Source organism: Lynx canadensis, chromosome D3, assembly GCF_007474595.2.
Source record: "Lynx canadensis isolate LIC74 chromosome D3, mLynCan4.pri.v2, whole genome shotgun sequence".
Lineage (NCBI taxonomy): Eukaryota > Metazoa > Chordata > Mammalia > Carnivora > Felidae > Lynx > Lynx canadensis.
In genome coordinates this window covers 88612808-88636024 of record NC_044314.2, presented here as the reverse complement: position 1 = coordinate 88636024, position 23217 = coordinate 88612808, and the positions used below count along the sequence as shown (strand labels likewise).

The window sequence follows — 23217 nt, the reverse complement described above, 5'->3', positions numbered from 1 at the left end:
CCCCCACCCACGGCGGGGCGTGTCCTCCGGACCGTCCGATCCGCGCCCCGCCCGGCCCCGCCCCTGGCCGCGCGGGCCCCGCCCCTCCGCCCCGCCAGTGGGGCGCGCGCCCGAATCCCGGTGCCCCGGGCGGCCCGGGGGGCGGTCCAGCGGCGCCGGGCGATGGCTCATAAGACCGCGCGGGCCACCTGCCGGGCCGCTCCTCCGCGCGCCGCGCTCCGGGCCCCGCCGTGCCGCTGCGGGCCGCGTCCCCGGAGTCGGCGCCTCTGTCGCCTCGGTCCCCGTCCCCACCCAGGCGCGGAGCAGCGCGGGCTCCGGGCGGGCGCCAGGGCGCGCAGACATGGGCAGCCGCGCCAGAGCGCGCCGGGCGGCCGCGATGCTGGGCTTCCTCGGGCTGCTGTGCGCCGTGCTGGGGCGCCGTCCATGATCGTGATGGTGCCCACGCTCATCAAGCAGCAGGTGCTCAAGGTGGGTGAGGGGCGCCGGCCGGGGCCCGCGCCGGGTCGGGGGCTTGGAGGGCGCGCAGCCGGAGGCCCGGCGAGCTGCGGCCGGGATCGGCGCCCTGGTTCCGGGTCCCCGAGCACGGCGGAGCCCAGAGCACATCGCCAGGGGCAGCTGGCCGCCTCCCCAGTACCCTCCGCGACCCAGGCCGAGGTGGGGGGCAAAGGAGGCTTCCAGGGACTTTCCTGGAGGCGCGGGCCAGGGTCCGGAAGGCCAGAATGAGAGACCACCCGGAGCCTGACCTCACCCTAAGGGGGTCGGGGGCGCAGGACGGGCCTGGAGTCTGGCCACATTATGGTGCTACCCTCCTGCCTCTTTACTACAGCAGCCTGAGGCCGCGTCTACTAAAATTAGGGCCGCACTTTGCCTGTTTCCTGTGCGCCCAAGAGGACAGGAACCCTCCATTCATGTGCTTCTGTGACACTCACATGGGCGCCCCGGTCTCCCATTACCGTGCTCAGTAGAGCATTCTCTGCTGTCGAGAATCCACACGGAAAGGCCCTCTCCGGCCGAATGCTCTGTCCTCCGCCAGCATTGCCTTCCCGATGCAGATTGGAAGCGATAAGCCGCTTTCTCCCCAGATTGACACGGAGGCAGCCACTAGCCCAAGGCTGCAGACGCAGAGGGTTTTCCTCTGTTCATAAACCTTAGTACGATTGCCCTTTCAACCGTGGAGACAACATGAGCTGGCCTGGGACTAGACTCTGCCCTGGTGTCTGGACAGCCTGTTTGAATGAGCTGGAGTTAAGGAAGGCCAGGGACACTGCCGAGAGGATCGCAGCTGAGCTAAAAGTGTTTCAGGGCTTCGAAGCCAGAGACAGCACCTGCAGTGTGGGGAGGGGAGACTGAGGCTTGCTTTGCCCAGACACTGAGCGGGATACAGATGTGGATATGTCCCTGGCTCGTTGATTTCTCTTTTCCCCCCTTAGCCGGCTACTTTAAGTGGGATCTTAAGAATGAGACTTGTCCTGGGTGCCTGGGTGGCGGCAGTCGGTTAAGCGTCCGACTTCAGCCAGGTCACGATCTCGCGGTCCGTGAGTTCGAGCCCCGCGTCAGGGCTCTGGGCTGATGGCTCAGAGCCTGGAGCCTGTTTCCGATCTGTGTCTCCCTCTCTCTCTGCCCCTCCCCCGTTCATGCTCTGTCTCTCTCTGTCCCAAAAATAAATAAACTTTGAAAAAAAAAATTAAAAAAAAAAGAATGAGACTTGTCCTTAGGGCAGCTGGGTGGCTCAGTGGGTTAAGTGTCCCACTTGGGCTCAGGTCATGGCCTCGTGGTCCACGAGTTCAAGCCCCGAGTCGGGCTCTGTGCTGACAGCTCAGAGCCTGGAGCCCGTTTCGGATTCTGTGTCTCCCTCTCTCTCTGCCCCTCACCCACTCGCATTCTGCCTCTGTCTCTCTCAAAAAAAAAAAAAAAAAAAAATGAATGAGACTTGTCCACATTTCGTGTGTGTGTGCCCCATGCCCAGCACAGGATGCCTGGGAATGAATGAATCTGTGGATGAAGGGACACCTGCCTGTCCCTTCTTGGGACCTGGCCATCTTCAAACATGCTGCAACGTTTGGCTTTTACCACGGTCTCTGGGGAAGTAGTTGTCTGAGTTACACTGGCCACACTGTGTTTTTTGTTTTTGTTTTCTTTAGTTTTCAGATCTTTTCCCATTAAGCCCCGTAGCCTGATTCCAAGGCGATCCTGGCTGGCGGCGGCACTGAACGCCGAGTTCCTCTTCGTGTTTTTTGGCCTCTGGGGATGGCAGGGGAAGCTCCCCTCGAAGCATTAAAATTGCTTTGTTCTCTCCCGCAGTGGCCAAGGGGCTACGCTTTCCAGAGTAGCCGTGAGAGCTTTATCTCAGCGCGAGCCTTCCGTAGACGCCCGCCGATGTTACGGTTCCTGTACGGTGTGCATCCTGGAGACGCTGTCACCCCGGTGGTGGAGGGGGGAGTGTGAGGGCGGGTGGGGTTTAGAGCTGATGAAGAACCTCACCGGCCCCGTCCTTCTCGGACCGAACTTCGGGGTGATTTCCGTCCGTGGACGTTGGTCAGGTTCGGGATGTCGGTTCCACGTGTATCAGCTCACACGCGTGTGCCTCCTAATTCCCGACTCGAACGCTAGGCTTCCGAAGTGGAGAGTGACATTGTCCTCCCTTGTCCTGCAGCTAGAATTTCCGGGCTCAAAGTTGAGCGAGAGCCACCCAGCATCCTATGTGACTCTCCCAAAGGCTATTGGTTTGGGACTGAGTGGCGTGAGGGCAGGAAGGCAACGCCTAGCCCGTGAGAGCCACTTCTTGGGCAGCCCCGGCTGAGCCCTGGCCAAGTGCCTCCCGTGGAAGAAGACTGTCTGTGTTCAGGGGACCTGGCGGGTGGGACCCCAGGAGAGGGAGGAACTTCCTGCCCGCCGGTGTTTTCTTTGGCTGCACAGGCCCCTGGACAGCTTGAATGGCGGGCCTTGTGCTTTTGATTTCCATGTTTTTATGCTTTTTGGTTCACTGAAGAAGTCCACATGTCAAAGGCATGAGCCCTTGCTTGCAAAAAAAAAAAAAAAAACAAAAAAAAACCCCATTCAAGTGGAGGAAAAAAGTTCCCTCCACTTTATTCCCTTCCTCAGATAATACCACCGTCATTGGCCTGTGTCTTTCTAGACTTTCATCAGTGCACGCATCATGAGCACGTATGTGTACACGTTGGTACGTACTTGTTACGTATAGTGAGCTAAGCTATGTGTAAATATTCCGCAGTTTGCTTTTCACTTCCTGCGTACCTCTTGGAAAAAGTTTCCCTATCAGAACAGGTAGATCTATCCGGTCTTTGTTGTTGGTTTCACTGCTGCATGGCTTTCCTTCCAGTGGCTTATTTCCCTGTTTCTCTATTGACGGCTGATTTTCTCTGTCGCGGAGTAACCGAGCAGTGAATGTCCTGGCACGTGCCTCTCGGCGTCCAGGCACCAACGCCTCCGCCGGGTGGATTTTCAGGATAGAAGCCTCTAGACCGCGAAGTCTGTTCAGCTAGAGTTTTGACAGTTACCGCCGAATTGGCTTTCTGAAAAGCTCTAGCATTCATACGGCCACCAACGGCATGACAGTGACCACTCCCCCCACATCCACACCAGTTGAGTGTCGTGTTATGTTGTTGTTAATCTGATGGGTTTGATTTACGTGTCTCAGGCTGCCGATAGGGTTGAGTTAGGGATGCGATGCATTTTGAAACCTGTGACGGTTTCCGGAGCCCGGGGGGTTGTAGACCCGGGCTCTGCCATTTGCTGGCTGGGGACCTCGTGCGTTACTTCACCTCTGAGTCAGGGGTCAGATGTAGTTTGCCTCCTGGCACGACCACAAAGCGCAAAGGTGATTACATGTGTGTGGAAATACCCTGGATGTGCCTGGTTTCTTACTTGAATCTGACCACTGCCTTGAGAAACAGACTGAGACCGTGCTTTTGTTCCCACAGATAAGGAAACGGAGGCACAGCAAAGATCGGCAACTTGCCGGGGTTTACACGGCTTGTGGCTGTGGTGGGCCGGCACCCCAGCCCCGAGTTGGGGTATCCACTTCTGGAGGGGTATAGGACATCGAGTGGGAGCCCTCCCTCCCATCCGATGTGGGGCTCGAACTCACGAACCGTGAGATCGTGCCCTGAGCCGAAGTCGGACACTCAGCCGACTGAGCCGCCCAGGCGCCCCAACTTTTTCTTTTTTTTAAAGAAAGAGAATATTCGTGTATTATGTGTTTGATTAAACATCAGTAACGAACCCACAACTTTCCCCAGAGAATGGCCCAATGAATTAGAGACACAAATGGCAGAGGAGCCCTGTGGATTGAGGTCGCTGGGAGAGGTCCAGGGAAGGAAGTGAGACTCGTCCCTTCGTCCCCGCGGCAGGCAGGAGTGGACAAGAGGCGTTCGGCCAGACGGCGTGATCGTGAATTACCGAGTGCCGGGCAGTATTCAGGCCGTCTTTGTAAATGTCCTCTTGTTTGGTCCTGGGGAATTCTGTGACACTTCTCATTCTCATCACCAACAGTTAGGGAAACAGAAGCTTCGGAGAGCAATTTGCCCCAGCTGACCTTGCCTGGTGCGTGCGTGTGTGTGTGTGTGTGTGTGTGTGTGCGTGTGCATGCATGTGTGTGAAAATGTCCTGGAAGAAAACTCCAGGAGAATGGGGACACTTGTATCCACTGCCTAGAACTGACCCTGGCATGCGCGGTCGTCCCAAGTTTGAATGGGTGAGGAATGCACGGTCAAGTCCCTAAGGGTACATTTCCGGGTGTCTCTGGTCCAACGGCGAAGGCCCAGCGGTGGGAAGGGCTCGTCTGCTGGGCCACCGTGTATGTTGCTGGGCCCCTTAGCCTTCTTCACATCCCAGAGGGGAGCTGAGTCCCCTGTGCTGTCTTTAAGTTGGTTTTCTGGTTGGGATCAGTCTCAGGTGCTTTGTGCACGAATTTTTCCAGCTGAGGCTGAAGGCTTCCCCCGTGTGTATTTCCATCTCGGTAAATGACGCCTCCATTTCCCCGAGTGCAGAGCTGAGAATCTTGGGTCATGCCTGATATGGTCTATCAGCAGATGCTATTGGCTTTATCTTCAAAACCTAGCTGTGTTTCAACTCCTCAACATCACCACGAAAGCCTTCTCCATCCGCTGCTTGGACTGGTGCAGTAGTCTCCTCTCTGGTCTCCGTAGACAGCCAGAGGGATCCTGACGAAACAGTCAGCAGACCATACGTCCCCTCGCTGACAACCCTGCAAGGTTCCCTGTGTTACTCTGAGTGAAGACCGAGGTCCTCTCGGTGGCCCAGAGGCCCCTGCAGTCTGGCCCTCCTTCCCTCTCTCACCTCACCCGCTCTTGGCCCCGCAGCTCACCTGCCTTGCACATCTCCTGGATGTCCTCGAGCCTGCCGAGCCTGGTGCCACCACAGAGTCTCTGGCTTGCGCTCCTCTCTGTCCGGAAGGCTCACTCTGAGATATCTGTGTAGCTCGCCCCGCACGTCCCCGAAGGTAGCCTCCGTTATGCTGTGTGTTTATTTGTGTGTCCTCTTTTGCCCTCATGAGCGTGGACGTCTGCTGGGGCAGGGGCCGCGTTATCGCTCCCACGGCAGTGTCCCCGAGGGCCAGAGCGGCGGTGCGTTCGTGGTACGGTGGGTGACGGAGAGGTGGTCAGGGCCGTGAGGTTGGGGTGTTTCCTCGCCCTCTCCCCTCGCCCGGGACTTGGACCCAGACTCTAGTTTGCTCCTTCTGCCCTCAGCGAGAGCCACCCGGAGAGCCTCAGGGACGCCGTGCCCTGCCCCTGGGTGGCCTTGTGCCCTTTGGCAAATGTCCTCTGCCCATCAGTTAAAAGGTGGGGGGGTGATGACACGCAGTGAGTGTATTTGGCACACGCCATTTGAAGTGTGCACGTATTAAATCATTTTGTTTCGCGTCCGAACAGCGACTGTTGCCTCTGGTTCCTGAGGGAAAGAGAAGCACAGAGGCGTGAAGTCCCTTGCCGCAGGTCACACGGCTGAAATGGCAGAACCAGGATTTCAGTCCAGAGGGCCTCCGGCCCGGAGGCCCGGCCTCCCTGCTGTCTGTATTGACTGCTGTCAATATTTCGCGGTAGGGCAGGCCCCTCCCGGATTCCCCGCTTGGGTCGACCTCGCCTTTGCCTGCGCGGCCGGTGGGCAGCGGGGTCCCCTCCGGCCTTCCTCCTTATCGGCACCTCCCCCGAACTGTCGGTACAGGGCGCCTCGTGGCTATCTTTGCAGGCCGGTCTGATGGAGCGGGCTGTGTTCTAGAATCACAGATGCCCAGGCCGGCTGGGGAGGGCGGCCCGTCTGGTGCCCGTCGTCCCAGCAACCCTCAGGGTGGGCTCGTGCCTCTGCCCCGCGGTCTGCTGGGCCAGCCCCGCCCGCCGGCCAGCGCCCCCTCCGGAGCTCCGGGAGGCCGCAGGTCAGTCTTGGAGGGAGGGCATCGTGGTGTCACAGGCTGATCGCTCCTGGGCTATTTCCTGCAGGCCCCCCCCCCCCCCCCCCCCCCCCCCCCCACCCCCCCCCCCCCCGTGCACCTGGCCGCGTGCGGCAAAGCGGTGGAATTGATCTGTGGTGGCCGATGGCGGGCACCCGGGGTGGCTGGGATCGCAGGTGCTCGCCGGGTCTGTCCTGTTTTGCTTCCTCTTTCCCACAGCGGAACTCGGTTTCTCTCCCTGCGCACGAGAGACCTTCTTACTCCATGGTGACAGCTGGAAACCGGGGGCTATTTTGAGTCTCGCGGAGTCTGGTTTATTTTTGTTTTCCGCTCTGGCTTCACGAGTGTGTGTGTGTGTGTGTGTGTGTGTGTGTGTGTGTGCGCGCGCGCGCGCGCGCGCACGCGCAAATGCTGGCGTGTGCGTGCGTGCGTGCGCTGATGGCACACGCGTGACTGGTGATGCGCGAACACGCATTGGCATGTGCAGCCCGTCCCGGAGCACGTGGGTCAACAGGGATCGCGGTGTCGCCGTGTTGGCATAGATGTGGGCGCGCGTGTGTTGACGTGTGCGCGCATGGGGAGGCGTGGCACGCGCGGCCCTCACGCATCCGCACGTGCGCACATCGTCGCGGTCGCCTCGTGCGTATCGCGACGCGTGCGGGCAAACTCGCGCACGCATGTTAACGCGTGTCCGCGCGTGCTGGGTGCACGCATACGCGTGTGGCCGCGCGTCCCGCCGCAGTCCGGCCTCCCCTCGGCCTGGCACCAGGGGCGTGTTCCGCGGGCCTCGCTCTTCCCGTTCCGTGAAATGTTCCCCGTCCCTTCCTGGAATGACTAACACCTGCCAATACCTGCACCCAGTGAGTCAGTGTGATTAGCCAGAACGTGGTTACGTGCAGTTACCTGGAACCGCCTTGTGCCGGCCTTCGTCGGGCACAGCAAACGAGGCAGAGGCCAGTCCCGAGTGGGTGTCGAAGGCGTGCTCCGTCACGTCTCCCTGGGGCACGTCCTGGTCGCCCTGGAGACCCCGCACGAGCGCGTCTGCTCCATCAAAGTCTGTGGGTCGACCTGCTGTCCTGGGTCAGCGGCACAGAGGCCCCGGGGTCTTCGGCCACCCCCAGGGCTGGTTTCCGGCACGAGGCTGCCGCGGACAGGCTTCGGGTTCCCAGTCGCGGGGGAGTTGGTCCCCCTGCCCTTTGCCACAAAGATCTAGTCGCTTTGGCCCCGTAAACATGTTTATGGTGCAGAGAATTCAGTCGTACGGTTAGGGCCAAAATAAAAAAAAAAAAAAACACCCGAGAAACAAAAGAAGTTCTTTCCCGTACCTCGTTTTCCCTTGTCAAACGTGACCTTGGCCTCCACTGGCCCTGGGAATGGCTGGCAGGGGCAGAAACGCAAAGAGGAACAAAACAGTCCGTTCTTGGCTTTGGAGCTTTACAGGGCTCAGCAGCTGGCGATCACGGGGCGTCCCGGATGCTTCTGGTCCTGACGTGAAGCTGCTCGGCCTGCCCAGAACCTCCCTGAACCCAGAGGTCCGGGACCCTGGTGGTCCGAGGCCTGGCTGTCAGTCTCTTGCCCCTTCCCCTCCCCCGCCCCATGTCTTCCTGTCCCTGCTGGGGAGGGGGAAGGAACAGGAGTGGCCCGACCCTTGTTTGCTTCCTGGCATTTTGGGCGAAGTTCCTTCCACCTTTTCTGGAAGCTCCCAGAAGGACTCTTAAGACACTTGAAATGTCTGTTCCCTTACCTCCTGGCCAGCTGCTCCTTTGTCTTATGTGTTGGGGCCTCGGCCAGTCTCAAGCAGTGAGGGGCGTCTTTGTCCTGACTGCTGATACCCCACGCCCAGACCTTTCTCCCGAATTCCAGCCTCCGGCAGCCAGGGGCCAACCGCGGATCTCAGTTCGGGTGGCCAGAGGCTGCTTGCACTACCCCGGGGGGGGGGGTGCCCGACCCCTCATCGCTGCCCCCACCCCGCGGCCTCAGGCCTCCGGCCGTACCCCCGTCTCTGTCGGTGGTTTTTCTCTCCCACGGCCGTCCAGGCCGAGAGCCTGAGCCCCAGCCTGGCTTCCCCCTTCTCTCTCTTACTTCCTACATTGAACCAGCGGGACGGTTATAGTTTCATCTTCACGATACGTCCGGGATCCCACCGCTTCTCGCCGTGCCTGTGGCCACCGCCGCGGTCCAAGGCTCCATCGCGTCTCCCTGTCTCTGCCTTTGCTCCCCGGCCGGGTTTGCTCCACGCAGCGGCCACACGGAGCCTCTGAAATCAGCAGCCGGACCACCGTTCTCTGTTCCAAACCCCCCCCCCCCCGCAGGGGGCCTGGCTCATCCCCCTCCCCCCCACCTCCCTTGTTTGAATTTGCCAGCCCCCTCCCCATCCCCTGTGCTCCGGTCCCTCCTTCCCCTGCGATCACTTCTGGAGCCCTGTCACCCCGTGAGATGCCGCACCACTCACCTGTGCGTCCTGTGTGTTGTTTATTGTCTGTGTCTCCCCAGGAAACCGTGGGGCCCGTGAGGGCAGGGACCTTGGTTTTGTTTTTTGCTGTGTCCCCAGCACCTGGAATGATGCCTAGCACGTAATCACAGGTTCTCAAGTATTTACTGAATGGGGGTTTAGAAGACAAGGGTGGTTCACAGGGCGGTTTGCGACCAGTGGCGGGTGGTGCTCCCGTGCGGGGACGTGGGGTCGGCTGCCCTTCCCCCCTGCACGGCCCCTGCTGTAGCCCGAGCTGCCCCTGCCTCCTCACCGCGCCGCCCGCCCCTGCCTGTCTGTCCACCCTGCGGGCCGCTCTTTCTGCTGCGGCCAGAATGCCCTTCGGAAAATGCAAGTTGGATCATTTCACTGCCCTGATTAAAAACAAAACTTCTCGGGGGTGGTAGGAAGCCTGTCTGTCCCCACGGTGGCGCTTCTTCGGGGCCCCTGCCTGCTCCGACTCTCAGATTTCTTGCCCTTGCTGCAGCCCCACAGGCTTTGCTTTTCTTGCAGGGCACTGTGTTCTTTCCTGCCCCTGGGCCTTTGCATGTGCTTTTGTGTTTCAGCTCGAATGTGACCTCTCGAAGAAGATACCCCCTGACCACCAGCCCTCCCCGTGAGCCCCACTCCCACCGCGTCCCCCGTCTGCGTTCGAGCCACCCGTGTCATTCCCTTCCGGGCCTCTGCCATTCTCCCAAGTTACAGTGTTCATTTGCCTGAGGTTCCGTGAGGCGGGGACCTCGTTTGTCTTGTTCTTGACCGTATCCCACGGCTGCGGACCCTGGTCCAGGGCGGGGACCTGGCTGGCACGGGACTTTGGGCTGAGTCAGGGAAGGGATCCTACTGGGGGTCCTCAAAAGCCTGGGCTTTGGAGCCTGACTCCTTAGATTCCGGTACCTTCTCCTCCACTCCTTTCTGTGCGACCGTGGCGAGTGACTTAACCTTGCGGTCCCTCACTTTCCCCAGGCCCGCCTCTGAGGGCTGTGCCACAGACAGTGCTGTGGAAAAGCCCTTATTAGCACAGTGCCTGGCACAGAGGAGCCCGGAGGAGCCACCGGGAGCCTGGTCTCTGAGATGCGTTCGTGGATTCAGGCGGGGGCCCTGGAACTTCTCTCTCATTCCAGTGACCGGGTGTTTCCCTTGGCCGATGTCTTCTGGTTGACCCCTTCTCCATCCCAACACGACGACGGAGTGGCCAGGAGGGACACAGATTTACAAAGAGGTCATCAGGGCTGTCTGTGAGCGGCGGGTAACCACACGGCACCTGTCCTGGCATCGTGGCCCCAGCGGGCGGCTCGCATGGCGGGGGGGGGGGGGGGGGGGGGCTCCCTTCCTGCTGCATTTAAGCAGAAGTTGAGCGTTAAAGTGGAACCATTTGCGTGTCGTCTCTGGTCCTCACCCGCAGAAACTGTGTGAGGCGGGAGGGGAAGCGCCAGGCCCGTTCTGCTGCTGATTTTACTTTGAAGGGACCGGAGGCGCAGCTCACGGGCACTGTCACTGTCGTGCAAAGTCACGTGCCTGCACCCGGTGAGCCACCTGAGGGCGCAGGGAGAGGGCAGGGAGGGAAGCTTTGCTGGCCCTACCCTTCTTCCTGCGGGTCCCACAACGGGGCACCTGGTAGGCTGCATGCAGCCCCAGAGTTCAAGGTGGATGTCTTTGCTGTGTGCATCCCTCTCACTCACCAGCAGCTTTGTCGGGGGCTCGGGATTGGTCTCCTGCACTATGGGGGGGGGGGCTGGAGTGGGGGAGAGCGGCTGCTTTGCAGAGGTCTCCCAAGGGAACCTTGTGGAGGGACCTTCAAGGGTAACCAGAGACTTTTCCCGGTGGCTTGGATCACGTGCGCATCCCTGGAGTTGGGGAAGGAGTTTCCTTTTTCCCCAAACCGCAGGGAGCGGGGTGGGCAGGTGGTGCCCTAAATGAAAAGGAGGCCGGGTAGGGAGTAGGGGACCTGGAAGATGGGGACGCGTTAGCAGAAGGAGGAAAAGGAGACAGGCGGCAAAAAATGGTTGAAGGGCCCTTTGCCCCAGAATAGCCCCCCCTGCCCCCACTTCATCTCGTTGCCTCAGTGACATTGGCTGTTACAGTGTTAGAGATTATTTTGTTTGGCTCCACCTAAGACCTCTTGAGGAGGCGGTAGCTTATCAGCTAATTGTTTGTATCGGGGAAGGTTTCATAATCTCCCGGATCGTTAGATCTGGAACTTGGGTTTTACTCAATTGCACGTTTTTTATTTCTCCTTTGGGGAAAACCAAATCCAGAGGGAGCACGGATTTACGTAGAGCCACGGAGCAAATTGGCAGCGAGGGCTGCCGGCGGGGCCGATGGCCCCCGGTGAGCAGAGGAGGGGGGTGCTGGGTGGAGGCCAGCTGGGCCGGGGGAGCAGGGCCAGGGGGAGGCCCGACGGTTGCAGGAGCGAGGCCGTATAAACTGGGAGAGACGTCAGAGCTGGAATGTGCCGAAGTTCAGACGGCCTGCCCCACAGGTGGGCGTCTCCCCGGGCGTGCGCCAGATGGAGGGTGGCGAGCGAGGGATGAGCCCGGGACCCTGTGGCCTGTGTCGCCGTCTGCCCGCGTCCGTCAGAGGGGTGGTGGGTGTGAAATCCGTGTAGCCAGCAGGGATATTCCGCAGCGTGGCCGGGCGCATCTGTCAGCGGCAACGTCCAGAGGAGTGACTAGCAACCTGCTGGCCCTTGCCCCGAGCCCTGGGGCACACGCTTCTTGAGCCAGGACAGTGTGGGGGTGTGCGTGGGAGGGGCCTGCCTGGGCGGCCAGGCCCGGGGGGACCTCCGGGAGCATCTCTGACGGAGTGCCCTGCGTGCCCACACGGTCACCTTCCATCTGGGTGAGAGGCCGAGTGCGGCGTGGGGGCTGGGAGGTGGCACCCGGGCCGCCAAGGCCAGTCAAGGTCGGTTCTCAAATCCCCAGCCCTTGGCCAGGGTTTTGGCGTCCAGGAGCTTAGGTGGGCCCAAGAGCGTGGACTCTGGAGCCAGACGGTCCGGGTTCAGATCCTGCCCTTCCCCCAGCGGTGTGCCTTTGGGCAAGCGACTCAACCGCTCTGTGCCCTGCTTCCTCCTCTGTGAAGTGGAGTCTAAAGTATCTTCTCTCTGGGGCTCTTCAACACTGGAGGAGCACTTAGGATAACAGCTTAGCAAGTGTTACATGAGTGTTTGCTCTTGCCTCCCTCTAACCTTATAGACACGTGCCTAGAGGATCAGTCTGCCTTCATTTCCCCTGAGTGGGGCCGTGCCGTTTTCCTGCGTCTTGCTGTTCTCACTCCGTCGTCGCTCTCTTTTCTAAACCTCCCCGGCTCACCTGGGTCGCTCTCGCCGGTCTGTCTGGAGGACTGGGAAGGTTCCGGAGCGTGGACAGCCCGGCGGGCCCCACAAAGGGGCCGTTCGGCCTCGTGAAACAACCACACCGCGGTCCGTGCGCCCTGTTCCCGGCCGAGGTTTTGCTTGGAGAAACTGCCAGGACCGTGCGGGGGTCGGGCCTGAGCCCTGTCCCCAGCTCCCCTGAAGGCTTACAGTTTGTCCTCGAGGGGACCAGACCGGCATTTTTGGCAGCTTGCCCCTCGGTTTGGATTTGTCTGATCGTTTCCTCATGAGCGCGCATTCTCTTCCGACAGATTTTGTCGTGTAGCAACACAAAAGCGGCCTTGTGTGAATCAGATGGGAGTAGGGCTCTTCTGGCCGAGCTGGGATGGGCGTCTCGACCACCCCCCTCCCCTCCCCGCCTCCGGATTAACCCCAGAACTGCGGACGGGTGACTGCCCGCGGGACGGCCGGATGGTCGCCTCCTCCTGTTCTGGGCTGGAGAGCGGGACGCTGGGGTGGGGGATGGGGGCTCCCCTCTGTTCTGGAGTCCCCCCTCCCCCAGCCCTCTGAGTCCTGCAGGAATCTCGTGCCCCATCAGCCCGGCCCCATCTGGCCTGTTGGCCGGCGGTGGAGGTCATGGGCGTTACTCGGCAGAGAGCCGACCGCAGCCGGAATCCCTTGGCAGCTTCGAGAGCCTCTCCGGTCCCCGGGACTTCCTTCGACTGCGCGTTCCCAGGCTTCGTGGATTCCACCCATCAAAGCCTCCTGCTTCCTCGTGTCAGCCCCGGAGACTTTGATTTCTTTCTGCTGTGAAATAGCGTGCGCTTCAAGGAAAGTGCCGGAGACACACGCGGTTAAGTAGACACCGAAAACGAACACGTGTGTGATCACCCCCAGACGGAAAAGCGGGACCTCGGACGCCCTCCAGAAGCCCCCGGCGGACGAAACTGGGCTCGTTGCCGGCCTGCCGTGCTTTTTATTCTGCTCCCCTAAGCACGACGCCCGGTTTCCTCTGATTCCGAACTCTGCCTGAAATCAGTCATACCGCCGCGGTCTGGATGTCCGTTTTCCCCAAACTCCTGTGTCGCAAACCTCGCGCCCAGAATGCTGGTGGGAGCGGGGGCCTCTGGGAGGTGACCGGAGGTGAGGGTGGGGCCTTTAGGAAAGTGTTAGTGCCCTCGTCAAAGAGTCCCCAGAGAGCTCACTTGCCCCTTCGGCCACGCGAGGACACAGCAGAAAGGGCTCTCGCCTGCCCACGCCGGCACCCGGATCTCGGACTGGCAGCCTCCAGACGGTGAGAGACGCGTGTCCGTCGTTCGTAAGCTGGGGCGTTGTGTCCTCGCAGCCCGGATGGACTAAGGCAGAAACGGTACCCGGAGTGGGTTGCTGGTGTATAAACACGCCTACAACCGGGGAAGCGGCTTTGGAACTGGGTAGCGAGCAGAGTCTGGGAGAGTTTGGGGTGCACGCCGGAGGGAGCCCCCACTGCCACGAACGGACGGTTCCGGTCAGTGCTGGTGAGGGCTCAGAAGGAGAAGAGGGGAGGGAGCCCCCGTCTTTTTGCCCAGCTCTCCCCCCGCTCCGGGGCCTGGTTCGAAGCTGGAGGAAGGGCGATCCTTGGTCTAAAGCAGCTGCATTGTGTTTGCGTCCTCGTGTCGTGTGGAAGGCGGAGCTGGTGGTGGGTGAGGAAACTGGGTACCTGGGAGGGCCGGGGCGGGGGGGGGGGGTCTGTAAGCGCAGCGTGGAAGGCGTGGCTTGTGTGAGCCCCTACAGGAGAGCGAGCACAGAGAAATGACACAGGGACCGTTCCTCAAAGGGAAGTAGAAGGTAAACATTTGGAAACGTCTCGGCCTCCCCGTACTGGAAACGAGAGAGCCAAGGAGGAGAAGGCCACGGGTGTGGCCAGTGGCCGTTTGATAAGGAGATACGTGTGGGTGTGAACCCCACTTCGTTCGCCCCGTGGGAAGGTAGCCAGCCTGACCCGAAAGGGAAGGACGGGGCAGTGGGGGAAGGCGGCTGGCACCCTTAGGTTTTAGGGCCCTGCAGGGGCACGCGCGTCGATCCTTCGGACACGGGAAGGACCCCAGGAAGGACCGGAGGTCCTCAGGGCTCCCTCCTCGGGGCGGGGCGCCACCTGGGTTTCAGCAGGCCCGGCTGGCTTCTGCCCCAGGAGCTGTGGGCGCGCACCCCGGGCAGAGGGCGGCCGCCAGGTGAGGCGGCCGCCCACGCCCTGTTGGGGTGATGCCTGGCAGAGCCGTGGGGACGGGGCAGCCCCGGACCCCAGGCGGGTGGAGCCAGGGGCGCGCGTCTCGACCCGGGAGAACCGCCGAGTGGGCCGTGCCCAGCGAGCGTGGGGGGACCCCGACCCCAGCCACGGTGGGTCGGGGAGGCAGGACGGCGGCCGAGGGGGCCTCTTCTTGAGGCTCGGGGCCCTGGGTTCTTTGCCGCGTTGGGTTTTGGGTTCCCCTTCGACCTGTTGCCCCCTTTCCCCCTTTCGGAACGGGAGTGTCAGGTGGGATGTCACAAGCCCTTGACGGTTGTGATTTCACAGGTGCACAGCTGGAGTCTGACTCATGCCTGATTTCGATATGTAATTGTTTTTAAATTTTTAATTATTTTTTTGAGAGAGAGAGAGCAGGGGAAGCAGAGAGAGAGAGAGAGAGAGAGAGAGAGAGAGAGAGAAACCCAAGTAGGCTCCTCACTCAGCACAGAGCCGGACGTGGGGCTCGATCCCACAACTGTGAGATCGTGACCTGGGTCGAAATCAAGAGTCGGACGCTCAACCGACCGAACCACCCGGGCACCCCCCTGATTCAGATACTTAGATGGGGCTTTGGGCTCAGACTGGTGGGTGGATGCCACGTGAGAAGGGCGTAGATTTGGGGCGCCAGGGTCGCAATGCTGTGGTCGGCATGTTCATCGGCCCCCCTCCCCCCTCCCCCTCCAAATTCGTACATTGAAAACCTGATGCCCAGGGTGATGGTGCTGGAGGTGATTTGATCACGAGGGCAGAGCCATGAGGTGCCACGGATGGGATTGGTGCCTTTAAAAAAGAGACCCCAGGGGCGCCTGGGTGGCTCAGTCGGTTAAGCGTCCGACTTCAGCCAGGTCACGATCTCGCGGTCCGTGAGTTCGAGCCCCGCGTCGGGCTCTGGGCTGATGGCTCAGAGCCTGGAGCCTGTTTCAGATTCTGTGTCTCCCTCTCTGCCCCTCGCCCGTTCATGCTCTGTCCCTCTCTGTCCCAAAAATAAATAAACGTTAAAAAAAAAAAAAAAAAAAAGAGACCCCAGGGAGTTCCCTGCCGCTTCACAGGGGGGCTCTTCCCCGACCACAGTGACGCCCTCAGACTTCCAGGCTCCCTACTCCGAGAAGCGAGTGTCTGTTGTCTGTAAGCCACCTGGCTGTGGCGTTTTGTGACAGCAGCCTCGCCCAGGCGCACCGAGACACACATAGGTATTTTTCTTTTTTTTGGTCGGTTTTTCTTCTCATTATGTTTGTGAGATCTGACCTTTTTTCAAAAAAATTTTTTCTTTATTCTCGAGACAGAGAGACAGAGCATGAGCGGGGGAGGAGCAGTGAGCGAGAGGGAGACACAGAGTCCGAAGCAGGCTCCAAGCTCCGAGCCGTCAGCCCAGAGCCCGACGCGGGGCTCGAACTCACGAGCCGTGAGAGTGTGACCTGGGCCGAAGTCGGACGCTCAACAGGCTGAGCCCCCCGGGCGCCCCGGGATATGCCCTTGTGGTTGCAAGAAGCCACACTCCCTTTTTCGCGGCCGTGTAATATTCCACGAGACCATCCTGGGGTGTCGGTCTACTCATGGCGGCCGTGAGTCCCTGCGGTGCTGGGTCGTGCACGCTCGCGGCCCCTGCCCCCAGGGTGTACACACCGAGGTCGCTGAGGGTCCAGGTGTGTGCAGCCTCAGTTTTGCCTGGACGTGCCGCGCTCATTTCCGGAGCGATTGCACCAGCTCTCACGCCCTCGTTAATTTTTTACTTAATAATTTATGGAGGCGAAATTCACATAACGTATAATTAGTCACTTCATTTATTAAAAAAATTTTTTTTAATTTGAGAGAGAGAGAGAGAGAGAGAGAGTGAGCATGTGCACAGGAAGAGAGGTGCAGAGGGAGAGAGAGAGCATTCCAAGCAGGCTACGTGCTTAGCGCAGGGCCGGACACAGGGCCGAATCCCACGACCCTGGGATCATGACCCTGGGATCCCATGACCCTGGGATCGTGCGCGGCAATCAAGAGTCGGACGTTCAAGCGACTGAGCCACCCAGACGCCCCCGATTAGTCGCTTTAAAGTGATCCATTCGGTGGCATTTAGTACCTTCACGGAGTTGTGCGGCCGTGACCTCTGTCGGCTTCTAGAACATTTCCGTCCCTCCAAAGGGAAGCCTGCTCCCCCTGGGCCGTCACTCCCCGTTCTCTCCCCCCAGCCCCTGGAGCCACCAGTCCGCTTTCTGTGTCCACGGACTTGCCCACGTGCCTGTGTGGGGATGTGCGCGTGACCGTGCATCCGCGGGAGAGCGTGTGCACTCGTACATAGTCACGCGTAGCGCTGGGCGTCCGCACGCACGGCAGGGGTCAGGAGCACGCTTCTGGAGCCAGGCAGGAGGTGCGGGTTCAAATCCTGGCTCTGCCTCCGGTTCTCGGGGCCTCTGCCGGGACGTGCGGGGTCGTGGGGCGACGGGAGCCAGCTTCCTTAGCTGTGCCTCGCGGTCCCTCCCGCGGCCACGCCAGCGCCCCCTCCCTCCAGGCCTTCTCCGGTGGCTGTGGTTGCAACGGCTGCTGTTTTGATTGGCATCTGTGACTTGCAAGGTTGACTTGCCTTGCTTTTGTGCGTCAGTGGGCGTGCAGAGTCCGAGGCTCAGAGTTTGAGGGGCCTGTTGGGGAGGGGGGTCATGCAGCAAACTGGGGCTCGGGCTCGGTTTAATCAGAAGTCTGGGGCCCCTGGGGGCGCCCGGGTGGCTCGCTGGGTTAAGCGCCTGACCCTGGGTTTCGGCTCGGGTCGTGACGTCGCGTTTTCGTGAGTTCGAGCCCCGCGTCGGGCTCTGCGCTGACAGCGAGGAGCCCGCTGGTGATTCTCCCTCTCTCTCTCTGCCCCTCCTCTGCTTGCGCTCTCTCTGTTCCTGTCAAAATAAATCAACAACAACAGCAAGTCTCGGGCCCCTGATGACTAAGGGCAGCTAACCCTGGAGTGGCAGAGGACGTGAGGTTCTTCTCCGGTGGGAGCTCTGAGCGCGAGGTCGGCGTGTATCCAGGACGGGGAGAGAATGTGGGTGACCCCCCCTTACCCCCCCATCCCCCGCCCGCCTCCCCAAACCAGCTTGGGCGTTCCTTGCCTGCTGATAGTGCTGTGCACCTGTGTATGGGTGTATTTATTTTCTAGCGCCTTTGTTCCTACACGGCCGTCCCCTCCGTGTCTCTGTGTCCTTTCCTCTTCTTTCAAGGGCACCTGTCATTGGATTTAGGGCCCCCCCCCAATCCAGGACGACCTCATCTCCAGACCCTCAACTTGATTCCACCTGCAAAGACACTATTTCCAAAGAAGGTCACGTTCTGAGGTTCCGGCCGGACGTGAATGCAGGGGGCGGGGGGAACACCATTTATTTACCCCACCGCAGTGCGTGTGTGCCCGATGCCCCAGACCTGCAGATGCCCAGTTCACAGGCAGCCCCTGGGTCTCGGGTTCTCTGGGAACTCGATTTTCCCCTGAAAGCCACTTTCCACCCGTGCGGTGGGGGTGATTTGGTCAGCTCGCGTGGCCCCCGACGGTCATGTTCCTCGCGACAGCTGGACTGGCCGTGCCCTGCAGGGCCCACGCTTGCCCAGAAGGCCCCTGCTGGCATCGGAAAGAAGATAGAGAAAGAAGCGAATTTAAAAAGAAGGGGACGATTAAAAACGAAGCGAAAGTGTACAAAACACCGGCACAGCCTCAAAACGAAGGCACGACGTGCAAGCCGCCACTCCCAGGGCCGACGGTGGGTCCTCGCTGCCTCGGGTCCTTGCTGACTCGGGTCAGTAGTTGCTTCCTGCAAAACAATGTTTGTGTCCCCAGGGACCGGCACATCCTCCCTCCTCTCTCTCTGCCCCTCCCCTGCTCGTGCTCTGTCTCTGTCTCTCTCTCAAAAGTAAATAAACATTAAAAAAAATAAAGCAACAGAAATACATTCTCTCACAGCTCTGGAGGCCGGAAGCCTGAAACCAAGGTGTTGGCTGGACCGCCTTCCATCCCGAGGCTCTCGGGGAGGAGCCTGCCTCGTTCTCCTGGTGGCTCCGGGTGGCCCTTGGCTGGTGGCCACGTCACTCCAGTCTTTGCCTACCTTTCCACCCTTTTTTGTAACTTCTCTTCTGTGACGAGGACGCGCGCCATTGGATTTAGGACCCACCCGCGTGACCCAGGGTAATCTCATTTTAAGATCCGTGATTGCCTCTGCAAAGACCTTTTCTTCCAAATAGGGTCACGTTAAGGTTCCAGGTGGACAGGTCTTCAGAGGGGCCCCCGTTCAAGTGGCTGCAGGGAGCCCGATGTTAACGGCAGCGGCGTCGATGGGGTGCCCCCTGTGAGCCAGGCTCCAAAGCCGCACAACAGCTTGTCACATCCTCACGACCCCTCAGGGGTGCGGTTATGCGTGTTTTCCAAGTGGAGGCACAGGGGCTCAGAGAGGTTGCCGGACCTGCCTGAGGTCACACAGCTGGTGGTGGGAATGGGCCGTCTACTTTTGTCCCAGGTTGTAGCCCAGCCGCTCACGGACCCGGACCCGGCTGGAGAGGTGTTTTATGGGGCCCACACGGCAGTCAAAAAACAATTATTTAAATAAATTGGTCGCCAGCATTTAAAGACGGGCGGGTTTATACGGAAATCCAGGTTTCTGGACGCTCGTGGTAGTTAGTTGACGTCTGTTCTATAAGCAGCCTCACCTCGCCAGGACGATGCTTTCCGGCTGTGTGGCCGCGGGCGAGTGACTTGGCTTCTCCGGGCCTCGGTTTCCTCATCCGTAAAATGGGGCTAGCAGTAGGCCCGGCCACGCAGGTGTTGCTTCGAGGGATAAACAGGTTGGTAAATAGGGTGCGGGTTTGCCCTGCCCCGTGCGTGTGCAACTGAGCAGTGGCTGCATCAGGCTGGCGTCGTTGTGATCAATTCCCAGGCTCTTTCTGGAATAAATTCAGAGGCCACCGGGGTCCCGGGTGCTGCAAGGGTTCCCAGAGGACATCCGGGCCATCGGGAGCCGCTGGGGGTTCTGATGCCGCCTAAGGTCTTAGGCGTGAGCCCCCTGCCTCCGTTTCCTCATCTGGGACAGCACCTTTCTGTCTCCCTGGGCAAATATGGGGGGATTCAGAAAGTGGCCCCAATTCCTGGCCGTATGTGGGCAGTGACCTCAGATCCTCCTCGAGCCTCAGTTTCCCCAGCTGTGAGGTGGGATGGGGATGTGAGCTGTCGTGAGGACGGAGAGGCGGGGAGCAAAGTGCTCCCGGCGGGAGCCCGGAGATGGTGATGGGAGAGGCGGGCGATGCAGGGCGTGTCCACACGGCCCCGGGAGGTGGGAGCGGAGGGGCGGGGGCGGGGGGCCGGGAGGCTGTCCTTGGGGGGCAGCCTGGCCCTCAGCAGCCTCTCCCGCAAGACGCAAGGACTGACATTGCTGACCTGCACGCTCCCTTGTGGCCGGGGAGCGGAGATAAGTGTGGTGGGGCTGTCGGCCGTCACGGCCACTTGTGTGCTGGTCGGAAAGGAAGGAAGGCCGGGGTCTGGGACAGAGTCCAGCTGAGGCCCGAGGCGTCCTTCAACCCTGGGGGTCAGTGCCGGGAGGGGCTTCTTGAACCCTCTCGATGGTTTTGGACGTGACACCAAGCAGCTTTGCGTTTCTGCAGCTTCTCTGACTTTTCGGGGAGCTCCCACACTTGTGGTCGGTTGACCCGCCGCGGGGCAGGCTGGGAAAGTTCCGGGTGTCTCTGCCACGTGGTCAGGAGCGGCAGAGGGCCCCCTCTTCCAGCCGGGGGCGGGGGATGCTTTGCAATTCATCACCAGCTGCTCGCTTAGACACCCCGAAGGATTCGGGTGGTTGCAGTCCCCGTGGGCACGTGGGACAGGCGGGTGGAGAATCGGCTCCGGGCAGCCCGGCCCGAGGGAGCGGTACCGACGGGAGGGGGCCGGGCTCCCGTGTGGCCAGGAAGGTTGCTCGTTCCTTCAGCGTGCACCGTGTGCGGGGTGCTGTGCGGTGTGGGGGCTGCGGTTGTGGACGGAGCTGACCGGGCCCCACTCTCAACGTCTGACATCGTGGCGGGAGGGGTGGCCCGTGAGTAAGCAAATAGAGACACTCACGAAAGGCGTCCCAAGGGAGCAAGGTAGGGGAGTTGACATCGGAGACTGCCCGGGTGGTCAGGTGGGCCTTTCCGAGGAGGAAGGAGTCGGGTGCGGGAGTGGCTTCCCAGGCAGAGGGCACAGCACGTTCAAAGGCCCAGAGATGGGAAGTTGCTTCCTTAGTGGTGGGACAGCAAACAGGCCCATGGGGCTGGGGCACGGGGGCGGGGGGGGGGGGGGGGGGGGGCAGTGATGAGGCAGGCTGGGGCTTTGTAGGACACGGTGGGGGGTTTAGATTTGGTTCTCAGTTCATTGGGATGCCTTTGGAAGACAAACAGATTCGAGATTTCTTCTGCAGGGAGAGCCACTGGGTTGTGCCGACGGGCTGTTCTAGGCATGTGAGGGGAGGAGTCCAGGATAGCTCTCAGACTTTTCTGTGGGAGGGACTGTGAGTGCGGGGCTGTCTTCCAAAACAGAAAGACTGGGTTGGGGGGGTAGGGGCAACCAAGACCAGATGGAGAGCGTCGGCCTGCAATCCGGCCTCAAGTTCCTGGTGCGACAAAAAACAAATAAAATGGGCCAAGGACTTAATAGAGATTTCTCCGGAAAAAATGTACAAATGACCAAAAGCTCGGCATCACTGATCCCTAGGGGAATGCACATCAAAACCACAGAGATCCCACCTCCCGCCCATTGGGACGTGCTACCAAAAAAGCAGAGAGTAGCCAGTGTAGACGAGGATGCGGAGAAATCGGAACCCTGTGCGCTGTTGGTGGGGACGTGAAATGGTACAGCCACCGTGGAAAACAGTGCGGAGGCTCCTGAGAGAACCGAAGACAGCATTGCCCTGTGACCCAGCACCTCTGCCTGTGGGCCTATCCCCCGAGGAGCTGAGAGCTGGGGCTTGGAGGGACACTCGCCCACCCGTGTCCACGGCATCGAGAGCCAAGGGGTGGGAACGCTCCGAGCGTCCATCGACAGAGGAAGGACAAACGTGCAGTGGAAGATGATTCAGCCTTCGAAACAAGGGCAGCGCTGACCCCCGCTACGCCCGGGACGCAACTTGAGGACATTTGTGCCGCGTGATGAAAGGCGCCGGCCGCCCAAGGACAGATACGGGACGATCCCACGTGTGTGAGGGGCCCGGAGGAGTCGCGTCCACAGAGACGGCAAGGGGGGTGGTGGGCCCCGGGGGCTGGGGGAGGGGACCGGGGGGTCAGTGTTTCAGGGGCACGGAGTCTCCGATCAGGAGGGTGAGAAAGCCCTGGAGGTCGACGGAGGGCCTGGTTACGCAACGACGTGAATGCGCTTCACGTCACCGAGACTCGTACCCTTCAACATGGCTGAGATGGTAAATTGTATGCTACTCACGCAAAAAATCGTGGTGGGGTTTAACCCGAGGGGGAGCGGGTTTGTAGCTGTGGCCAGATGGCCCAGCCCACCGGCCGTGGTCAGGTTACAACATGCTGAGCCTCTTGCAACAGCTGGAGCCTTTGAAGGAGACGGTCCTGAGCTCCTGATTCAAACCACTGTTACCCCATTTTATGAGGCCTTGGCAAGTCTCACCATGTGTGCTTGAATCGCGGCCAAGGCGGGCTGAAGGAAGGCTCATTTAGTAATAGTCCTTGGGACGCGTGGACACCGGCTGCCTTCTCCAGAGCACGTCCTGGGTCACTTTATTCTCTCTGCACACTGCGGCCGGGGAGGGGGCCGGGGTGGGGAGGACGGGGCTCGGCAGGCCAAACAGGTTCTGTGTCAACCCCCGGCCTGCCGCTGGGGCTCAGAAGCCGTCACCAGGGATGGCCCGCCCCTGAGCGGGTGAGGCCGTGTGCATGAAGCTTTATTTGCGGGCCTGAGATGGGGATTTTGTGTAAATTTCATGCGTCCTGAAACAGGGTTCTTTCTGCTTGCTTGCTTGCTTTCTTTCTTTCTCCTTCCTTCCTTCCTTCCTTCCCTCCTTCCTTTCTTTCTTTCTTCCTTTCTTCCTTCCTTCCTTTCTTTCTTCCTTTCTTTCTTCCTTCCTTTCTTTCTTTCTTCCTTCCTTCCTTCCTTCCTTTTCTTCTTTTCTTTTCTTCTTCTTCTTTTCGTTCTTTCTTTCTTTCTTCTTCCTTCTCTTTGCTCTTCCTTCCTTCGTCCTTTTTCTTTTTTTTTTTCCCCTTCTTTTTCCTTCTTTCTTTCTTTCTTGCTTCCTTCCTTCCTTCCTTCCTTCCTTCCTTCCTTCCTTATTAGTTTTCTTGCTTTCCCCTCTTCTCCTTTCCCTTCCTTCCTTCCTTTCCGTTCCTCCTTTCCTTTTCCTTTTCTTCCTTGTCCTTCCTTCCTTCTTCGTTCCTTGTTTTTCTTATCGTCTTTTCCTTCCTTCCTTCCTCTCCTTCCTTCCTTCCTTCCTTCCTCTTCCTTCCCTCCTCCAAACACCCAAACATTATTAGGAAATGTAAAAGCATCGTTAGCTCCCGGGATGCATGGAAGGAGGCATCGGGACAGATTTGGCTCTTGGGCCGCAGTTTACTTGAAACACCCTGCTTTGCTATGGGAGTGAAGTTAAGGAATGGAAGGAATTGTTGTCCTCTGCCTGACTCGGTGGAAGAGCGGGGCCCTGGGCTGGTCTGTGCCTGCCAGAAAGAGTGTGGATGGGACGGCCAGATTCCATCATGGCGGCGGAATTAGGGGGCCCGGATGAGGTCCTGGGAAGTGGGATTGGGCTCGA

General features: G+C 60.0%; 1 protein-coding gene and 1 long non-coding RNA gene across 2 annotated transcripts in view; one reads left to right on the top strand and one right to left on the bottom strand.

The window, feature by feature from the left end:
- Positions 1 to 271: 271 nt before the first annotated feature.
- Positions 272 to 23217, top strand: part of SCARB1 (scavenger receptor class B member 1) — a 64846-nt gene continuing 41900 nt past the window's right edge. Inside the window, 2 exon segments of the mRNA XM_030335941.1 lie at positions 272 to 415; positions 418 to 468. Coding sequence (XP_030191801.1) covers positions 341 to 415; positions 418 to 468 — 126 coding nt within the window. The 5' untranslated portion in view covers positions 272 to 340.
- LOC115528113 lies at positions 4930 to 6477 on the bottom strand. The gene is made up of 2 exons (XR_003973147.1): positions 5348 to 6477; positions 4930 to 5227 (listed from the first exon to the last, which is right to left on the bottom strand). It is a non-coding gene; the product is annotated as an uncharacterized LOC115528113 (long non-coding RNA).